At 40.0% G+C, this 9765-nt stretch overlaps 1 protein-coding gene across 1 annotated transcript in view; it reads left to right on the forward strand.

Moving 5' to 3' along the window:
* The window catches only part of LOC135203106 (heterogeneous nuclear ribonucleoprotein L-like), a gene marked incomplete in the record, with an annotated part of 652533 nt that overhangs the window by 617170 nt on the left and 25598 nt on the right, over nucleotides 1-9765 (forward strand). The window contains 1 exon segment of the mRNA XM_064232737.1: nucleotides 5701-5764. Within this exon segment, the coding sequence (XP_064088807.1) occupies nucleotides 5701-5764 (64 nt within the window).

Genomic DNA, 9765 nt, shown 5'->3' on the forward strand with positions numbered 1-9765 from the left:
AGAGAGAGAGAGAGAGAGCCTGCTGGAGGGCTTTGCAATGCGCAACCTCGTTGCACTACTCAATTGGGTTAAGGCAGCAAATTTTGGGGGAAGCTCCTGGCCCCTTGGGAAGGATATCTAACCCCCCACCCCCCCCCCCCACCCTCCACCCCTGTTCTCCCTTAAACCTCTCCTCTCCCTCTCCCTCCCTCCCCTCCTAGCAGGCGTCCCTTCCTCCCTTTCCCATCCCTCCGTGACCCACTAAATGAAGTTGAGGGTGAAAAATTTTATGACAATGGCGGGTAATTTGTTTAACTTTTTCAGGCTCCGCACGCTTCCGGCAGTAATAACTGTGGCTGTGTCTGTGTATTTGTTTCTGTGTGCAATTCAATGATTAAGTTATACGCGCGCGCGCGCTTCTATGTATTACGTATTTGTTTGGTGGAATTCAAGGTTTAGGTCATACGCGCGCGCAATTCTATGTATTATTTGTTTGGTAGAATTCAATGATAGGTCATACGCGCGCGCACTTGTATGTACTATTTTCGTGTTGGTGCAATGCAATGATTAGGTTATACGGTCGCACACTTGTATGGATACATTGGTTTTAGTGGAATTCAATGATTAGGATATACAACATACCTTAATATTGGAAATGTTTGTTTGGTTTTTTTTTTTTTGGTGGAATTTCCCTGAATTATTAATGGTTTAATAACACACAGACACACTTATATACGCTTGTTTATGTGGTGGAATCCATTGATTAGGTTACACACCTACACATACTTATATGTTTGTTTGTTTGGCCTTTAGAAAAAATTTAAGTATAGCTTAGTTTAACCAGACCACTGAGCTGATTAACAGCTCTCCTAGGTCTGGCCCGAAGGATTAGATATTTTCACTTGGCCAGGAACCAATTGGTTACCTAGCAACGGGACCTAGAGCATATTGTAGGATCCGAACCACATTATGTCGAGAAATTAATTTCTATCACCAGAAATAAATTCTGATTCCACGTTGGCAGAGCGGGGAATCGAACTCGGACTACCGAATCGGTAGGCGAGCACGTAACCCATTCGCCCAACGAGGAACTTTGGCCTATAGAGGAGTCCAAGATGTACTCTCTCGCTCTGGCCTTGGAAAACGTTGGTGGCGTGTCCAGCTCGCAACTGGACAACCCGCGTTCGAATCTCGAACCGGACGGGGAGGGACAAATTGGCGCCGCGTTCCATCAAGTCCAAAATGTCTGCTTACTTAAAGAATGAAAGATTAAAACGTCAGACGTGAGTGTTCATTGCTCCGTCAAAATGGGAGGCCCTCGACGCGGTAGGGGCGAAACCTCCAAGAGAGACTCTCTACTATCTATCTCTCTCTCTCTCTCTCTCTGCCAGTGGACCTATTAAGAAAATGGGCTTACTTATGGAGCAAAAAGGCTAGTGGTTTCGAATGTGAATGTGTTAACAATTTATTGCTGCAAGAAACAAGGTTCTTTGTTGAAGTTTTGGAAAGTATTAACCCTTGTTTATACACAGGTTACCCCATGGGGGTGGGGGGGAATAGTGCCGTCTGTGCACCTCAGGGGGTACACTGTAGGCATTGCTAGAGTTACTTTGCAGCGTCCCTTCGGCCCCTAGCTGCACCCCTTTTCATTCTTTTTACTCTACCTCCATTCATATTATCTTTCTTCCATCTTGCTATCCACCCTCTTCTAACAGTTATTTCATAGTGCAACTGCTACGTTTTCCTCCTGTTACACCTTTCAGACCTACCTACCTTTCAATTTCCTTTCCAGCGCTTAGTGACCTCGTAGGTTCCAGTGCTTGGCCTTTGGCCTAAACTCCATATTCAATCAATCAATACATATGTCATTCCACTGTCTGTTCGGAATTCCTAATGTAATTGGACTTTTCTTCAAATCTTGGCATCTTGCCCTTTCAAGTTTTGAAATAGGTCGTAAATAGTGTTTTATGAGGCGTCCGAGATTGCCTAGAAATCGACCTGGTTAGGCAGCCTCTCCTCATTTGTTGGAGAAACATGATCCGAACATTCCCCGTCCATTTTAGTTTTGGCCCGGGAATGCGGAGAGCGCTCAATTAAGTGTCGAGATTAATATCGTGTGAACCATCTGCGCGGCCTGACTACTATACTATATTACTACTACTGCTGCTGCAACTACTGCTGGTTGCTGCTGGTGCTTCAAAGGATTCACAGCCTCACTGGGGCGAGGGTTTTGGTTCTAAATGGATTTGCGACAAATAAATTTGGGCTGCAGTCGTTAAAAGAAAATCTTTTTGGCCACAGGTGGATCAGCCTCTCCTTTGTAAAGTAGGTTTATGGCCAAAAGTTATGTCAGTTGTCTATTTTGGGCGGAATAGTAGTTTCGTCCTTTTCTTTTCGCCTCAGTCGCTTGATTGGTATGGTCTTGACCTGCCACCTCGGTGGCAGCGAGTTTGATTCTCGGGCATTCTATTGAGGGGTCCGAGATGTGTATTTCTGGTGATAGAAATTCACCCTCGACGTGGTTCGGAAGTCACGTAAAGTTGTTGGTTCCGTGCCTGAATAACCAGTGGTTCCAGGCAACGTAAAAACCGCCATACAAACAAACAGTCTAATTTTTTTTTTCCATTGTAATTTCCATGGTCAAAAATTACTTTTATTGGGCATACATTTTACATCATTTAAATGCTTTGGTCAGAAGATGTTTATTGAATGATGTAATTGCGTAGTTAGAGTAATAGGAATACTTTGGCCAAAATATACATTTTGAGTAATGCGTATAAATATTTGAGGCCAAGTAATACTGTCATAATGCAGAAACCTGACCAAAACAATTTTTTAGTTACAAATCAACGCAGTCGACTCACATGAAGTTAATGATTCCCTCGTAACAGATGTTCTGGAGTTTCAAGGATGCTCGTCCTAGTTGTCTCTCTACTGGCCTGGTTCGGGGATCGAATACGGGTTCCGGGGTTGGATCAAAGTGATACAAATTGCGTCAACACAGAGAGAGAGAGAGAGAGAGAGCGCCTCAGTGGCGTGGTTGGTGTGGTCTTTGCCTGCTACCTCGGTGGCCGCGAGTTTGATTCCCGGGCTTGCCACTGAGGGGTCAGAGATGTGTATTGTGTATTTCTGGTGATAGAAGTTCACTCTCGACGTGGTTTGGAAGTCACGTAAAGCCTTTGGTCACGTTGCTGAATAACCACTAGTTCCATGCAACGTAAAAACACCATACAAACAAAATACAAGGAGCAGAGAGAGAGAGAGAGAGAGAGAGAGAGAGAGAGAGAGAGAGAGAGAGAGAGAGAGATTTATTAGAATATAGCTGAAAATAAAGCAAAATCGAGAATTTTGTAGAAGTATTTAAATCGTTAAAAATTATCAGTTGCTAAGAGCTTGATCTTTGTGCAGAGAGAGAGAGAGAGAGAGAGAGAGAGAGAGAGAGAGAGAGAGAGAGAGAGAGAGAGAGAGTTTTAAAATGATCAGAAGCGCAATGATATTTGAGTGTTGTGCTTTAAAAGTAGCATGACATCCTTCGTCGTTCTTTTGGTTTTCTCAAGTCACTCGATGTGTAATGATTGCTACGGGCTTCACAGCTACCAAGATCATTGAGAATGTGCAGTGCAATGACGGAGATTTCTCAGTGTGTGTAGTTTTTTTTTTATCACATTAATCTAGTTTTTTTTTGCGCAACGTAAACCCCTGGGTTTTTAATTTGTTTATGAACAAAAATATGCCTTGTCTTCTGTCCTCTCCTAACTTCAAGTTGGTTTTTGAATTGTCTCGGTAAAAATGTTTTGCAATAAAAATTTTGTCACTTCGTAGACCACCCGAACCGGATGTAATATTTTCTCTCGATATCTCTGTATTAATCTTAGCTTAAGCATATACCTATATATATATATATATATATATATATATATATATATATATATATATATCTATATATATATTATATATAAAATTATATCACATAAATACGCATACGTATATAAGGCCCAAGCCGAAAGACTACAGTGAGCAGCAAGTTACAGTGCTATTTCAGCTCGCACCATTGAAATCAATACGGCGTCCACGCCACCACCTTGCGTTGCGGTATATCCGACCACTCCAGAATAATCGCTGGTGAACTTTTAAGCCTTTGAATTAGTTAAAAGGTATTCCTTTTGGATGGTGCCTGTCCTTTAAAGGCCAAGGCTCCTCCGGAAGAATCAGCCCGTAGCAACAGTCGCCTCTGATGTGGAAATGAGACGTCGTATCGCTATTTCTTTCTCTGTTGTTACTCCTCTTTCGTAATGCTGGCACAGTCCAATGAGAAAAGTCTCAGTGGCGTGGTTGGTATGGTCTTGACCTGCCACCTCGGTGGCCGCGAGTTCGATTCCTGACCATTCCATTGAGGGGTCAGAGATGTGTATTTCTGGTGATGGCAGTCACGTCAAGGCGTTGGTCCCGTTGCTGAATAACCACTGGTTTCATGCAACGTAAAAGCACCATACAAACAAGCAAATATGCGACAAGTCTAGACACAGCTGAATTGGTTGGCAGACTTCCACACAAATGTACAGAGAAAAACAGCTTGCAAAGATGGCGTAGAAATAGAATTGGAAAAATGACTAAACTAGACAAAAATGTGAGGAAATCAAGGAATCTTGAAACAGCTGATATCATAAACCGCTGGCTCACAAACGCTCTTGACTAAGTTCCGGTGTTTGCAACATTCCATAGGAGTCAGACATTGCAGTCTCTGTCAATCCGTAAAATCTATCTGTCTTTTCTTGTTAGATCCAGTAATCTTGTTAACCCCGTATCAAGGGCAGTTCGGTTTTGTTTCTGAGATGTTTAGGTTGGTCATTAAGTTTTCTCAGGTGATGGATGGTATTGACAGTGTATTCTAAAGGATTCTCTCTTGAACGAGGTTCTTGAATACAGATCTGCTTGCTGCGGTTAAACAGCAATGATTGGTAATATGTGGTAATAATAATAATAATATTAATAATAATAATAATAATAATATTTTTTTATTTACACTTCATTGTAATTGTGAAAGGTTTCCTCAAATCTCTCTCTCTCTCTCTCTCTCTCTCTCTCTCTCTCTCTCTCTCTCTCTCTCTCTCTCTCTCTCGTCCTTGGATCTCACTTGAATGATGATAACCAACCAGCTGCTCGCATTCCTCATCAGGCTAAATATAGGTGGGCATATAAATGTTGAATTACGGAGAGAGAGAGAGAGAGAGAGAGAGAGAGAGAGAGAGAGAGAGAGAGAGAGAGAGAGAGGGCGTCTTGTGTATAGGTCTCTGGCAACGATCGGCATATGATCAACAACCCTAAGAGGTTCTACTTCTTTCCCCTTCCTCCCCCCCCCCCCCCCCTCCCCCCCTCAAAATTGTGAGGGGTTGGCCCCGTATTGAGTATTCGGTGCGGTTCTGTGGTCATATGTGGCTTTGGACTGAGTTTTCAAGGTTATATATACTGTATATATATATATATATATATATATATATATATATATATATATTATATATATATATATATATCTATATATATGTATATATATATATTATATATATATATATATATATACTATATATATATATATTGTCCTATTATTCCGTCCAATAATCTTTTCTCTCACCAAATTAAGTGCATAATTTACAAATATTAAATGGATGATTATGTTAAACAATAGATGCATATTCAATTAAATTTTGTTTTTCTTCCTTTCAGCCAACCAAATTGAATGTGTACAAGAATGACGCAGAGAGTTGGGACTTCACCAATCCTAACGTCGGTGAGTAATAATTGAAATTTAAAAAAATTACGTAGATTTAAAAGATTTTGATTCTCAAAATGTCAGTGTTTGCCATGTATACAATCGCTGCCTTGCCTGAAATCGATTTTCATTATTTATTTTTTTTTTTTGGTTTTCATTATTTGTCATATTTCACCCTCTGTCTCGTTTCGTAATGTTTATTTTTATCACTTGACTGTTTACTCTTAAATTACCATCGTATTTACACTTTTTTTTTTAAATGACTGTATTTATATAATGCCAGCACGTTGCCTCCAAATGCCCCAGTTGCATGTTTGTTACATCCATTTTTCATCTTTTTTTTTATTGTTTTCACTTCCTACGCTTTTCTCTGTATTTTTTTTCTCTTAATGAATGCGAGGCCAGACTATTAATGGGTGGCAAGGCAGGTCGATTGGTTCCAGGTAAATACTGCCCGTGAGATGTAGAAGATATTTACCCTTTATTTATTTTTTTAATAGGAAGATGTCATTTAGAATATGAATTCCGAAATGAACATCTTCATTTGACTTTTAATACTGAAAAGTGTCTTATGAGCAATTCATTATTATAGAAATACGATTTGAATAAATGTCCTCATATTTGAAATGACTTGTTGGGTTGTGATCATTAGATAGTTGATAATTAGTTCAAAATGGATAAAGTTTGTGTCATATTCATTTATTATGAAAAAGCAAATTGCATTTTATCCATAACGAAGTTAATATCTTTGCCATTATAGAAAAGACGAGTTTCAAGTCATACATTGGTTTTATATTACTGTTACCATTAGTGATACGATTTAAGTTTCATAGCGAAGTTGATATTTAATGATAATTAAAAGAGCGTATTTAGCTTTGTCCGAATTATGTTCGTTGGCAATGAAAGTCGGAGTAGAATGCTTTCCTGAACAGGGAAAGTTTTGTTTAAGTTTTTGTAAATTATATTACAACAGATATTCTTTGTATAATGTATTGTAAAAGTGTAAGTTGTTAGTAGTGTTAAAAATACGAATTAAATCGTCCATAGCGAAATAAAAGAAATTCAATACTGTAAAAAAAACCTTGCTGTATCAAATGTAAAATCAATTTTGATTCATAAAAGTAGCGTGGTCTTAGTGTGAGGCGAGCGTTCTGCTGATGTCAGCAATTTTAAGAAAGCTTTGTCGAGGGGCACTCGGTTGGAAGGAGATGGCTCCCCCTCCCCCCATTACAGAGAAAATGTAATGTAACTTTTGAAACCTTCACCACTCCACCATTGATGGCTATGTATATAATCTCCACCACCCACGATATACTCCAAGTCTCCAAATTCCTGACAGTCGCCACGCCCACTCAGTCACCCAACCAGTCACATTTTGTCAGAACCACTCTTGTCCAACACCAGTCACCAAGGCCAGTCACGTTCACTAGATCAGTACAAGTACCCTGAAACTGTTCGCCCGTCCACTCAGCATCATCAGATTACCGATTAATTCAGTTAGCAAACGACAAACATGACCAGAAAAGTGACATTTCACAAATCCCCTCACAGTGACTACGCTCCTTGACAAGTCGCCATACCAGTCATGTTTACTAGTCTCCACAAAGAAATCGCCAGTCGCTTTATACAGTCACCAGACCGCCCTTGTACTCCATCTATCCAATTAACCGGAGAACACACACACACACCCCAATGACAAACATGCGACCAATGATGCCAGCAACAGCTGCCACCTATATTCTGCAGAACTACCGTCCCGTCACCCCTGTCCCAAAACATCACTCTCTCATCGCATCATTTCTCCTGTCATCCGTCTTTCCTCCCCTCCTTTCCCCTCTCCCCCTCCCCATCTCCCTTCTGCTGCTGCCGTGAGCGACTTGTGACCTCATCCAAGTGACTCACCCCCTACCAGAATTTCATCCATGCACTGCAGACATCCAACTCGGCTCCCACTGTCATATCTAGCTTCATTCCCCCTCACCATCCCATCCCTCCCCTCCAGCTCTACTTATTACCTTTACCTGTACTTCTTGATGTTTGCAGCAATGCGAAAGCAATGCCTTGGAATTGCTCCAGGAGTACAGAGGGGGAGAGAGCGAGAGCAATGCTTTGGTAGATTGCCTGATCAGCCACTCTTTGTATAGAGTAATGTTAATTTTTAACACGTATTGAAATGACATGATGTTGATTCTCTCTCTCTCTCTCTCTCTCTCTCTCTCTCTCTCTCTCTCTCTCTCATTAACTATCATGCTCCTTCCTTTCCCAGACTGACTGGTGTGTCGTCACTATTGCAGCACCTTATTTTGATGAAACAAACGAATCAGAACCCATTTTACCGAAGAGGAATGGGAAAAAAACACTTTTGAAAGGTTTTGACCTGATCCTCACTGCAGATATTACAGTGGTCCCACCCAAAGACTCTGCCACAGCCTTTTCCCTCTTTTTTATGAGCTTTTTTTTTTGGATGCCATTTTATATCAATTCGTGTATATAGATATACGCACATGCGCGCAGCATTGACATCCATACATACGCATTTGCATGGCTATGTATGTATGTATGTGGTGTGTTATGCATGTATGTGTATATGTATGTATATATATATATATATATACTTGTCAGCAACTTAAATCCACCACTTGTATCTCGTCTTAACAGAACTCAACGCCTCACAACATAGGACAAATGGTCGTCATAATTACCCATAAAATTTATATCTCTATATATATTTAAATGACTCCACTGTGTACTATCATTTTTACTGTTTACACTGATTTTTTTAAAGTACATTTATTTTTGTTTGTTTTAAGGATGGGTTGGGACTTTTTTTGTGTGTTCTATAAAATTTGTGAATGAAGAGAATGTGTGTGCTAAATTCGTAGTTTATGTGAAAGAATGAAGATCTGTGCTAGTTTGTGAACAAATTACTAGATATTTTTTTTCTTAGGGGGTTTGATTTTTTCACATTTATATATGTTGAACCTTTTCCCAAAAAATTTCATACTCATCTATGAAGACCGGTTTCTTTTTGGTCTTGAGCACTTTTGCAGATTTTCAGTGGTACACTTAAATAACATTTTATTTACAGGAAAACACACGGGGTTTTTTTTTTTTTTTTTTGGTTTGGGGTTTAGCTTTTTACCTGGATTTTTGGATCGTCTTGTTATCTCGATGATGTTGCTGTTAGGTGGCTGTTTGTATAAGGCTGTTCCTTGACTGTTAGTACGTTGTGAAACAGGTTTATTTTGCTGGGGAATTTGCGTTAGTTTTTTTTTTTTTAGGACATTTTCGTTAGTCCGAAGTCTGATTTATATCTCTTGCTAAATGTCACATGGAAAAGCACAGAAAAAAAATAACACCTGGGATAATACGACAGTAAAAGTTTTATGCCTCAGTTACCTAAAATATTTGGACTTCTATAGCACAGGGTTTAGCAAAGTTGGTGTTATGTTCGTTAGTATGCCTGTGTCTGGTTTGCATGACTTGGTAGATTCTACGTTCACCATTTAAATGGATGACGTAGAAAAAGCATCGGTTAATTGGTCCAGGTGCTTTGTTTTTATTCTAGATAGTTTGGGTTCCTTCTTTTAATTGTGTGTTTCTGTGAAAAATTGGCGGTTTTTTTTTTATCTCGAGGTTTCTTTCCAAGTGGATGTATATCTGTATGATTGTTCTGAAGTTGATGGTTGAAGAGACTTGAGGATGATGTTAGAGGAAGTTTTAGCTTGATGTTTGATGCGTTGGGGGGTTGAGGGAAGGGGAGGGGGAAGGTGTTAGGGGGAATGATGGGAGGGTGTTCATGCTGAATGGTCGATTGTCTCTGATATATCTCTTTTTGTAGCCTGCACAACACACTCATTGGCCACATTTGGCTCTTGGTTGCATGATCAAACAATAACTCACTTGGCCAGCCCCTCCCGACCAACCACAAGAGTCACATCAGAAGACTCCTACTACTACTACTAGCCTACTACTACTACTACTACTACTACTAGCCTCCTACTACTACTACTACTACT

The sequence above is a fragment of the Macrobrachium nipponense genome, chromosome 33 (genome assembly GCF_015104395.2).
Source record: "Macrobrachium nipponense isolate FS-2020 chromosome 33, ASM1510439v2, whole genome shotgun sequence".
In the NCBI taxonomy this organism is placed as follows: domain Eukaryota; kingdom Metazoa; phylum Arthropoda; class Malacostraca; order Decapoda; family Palaemonidae; genus Macrobrachium; species Macrobrachium nipponense.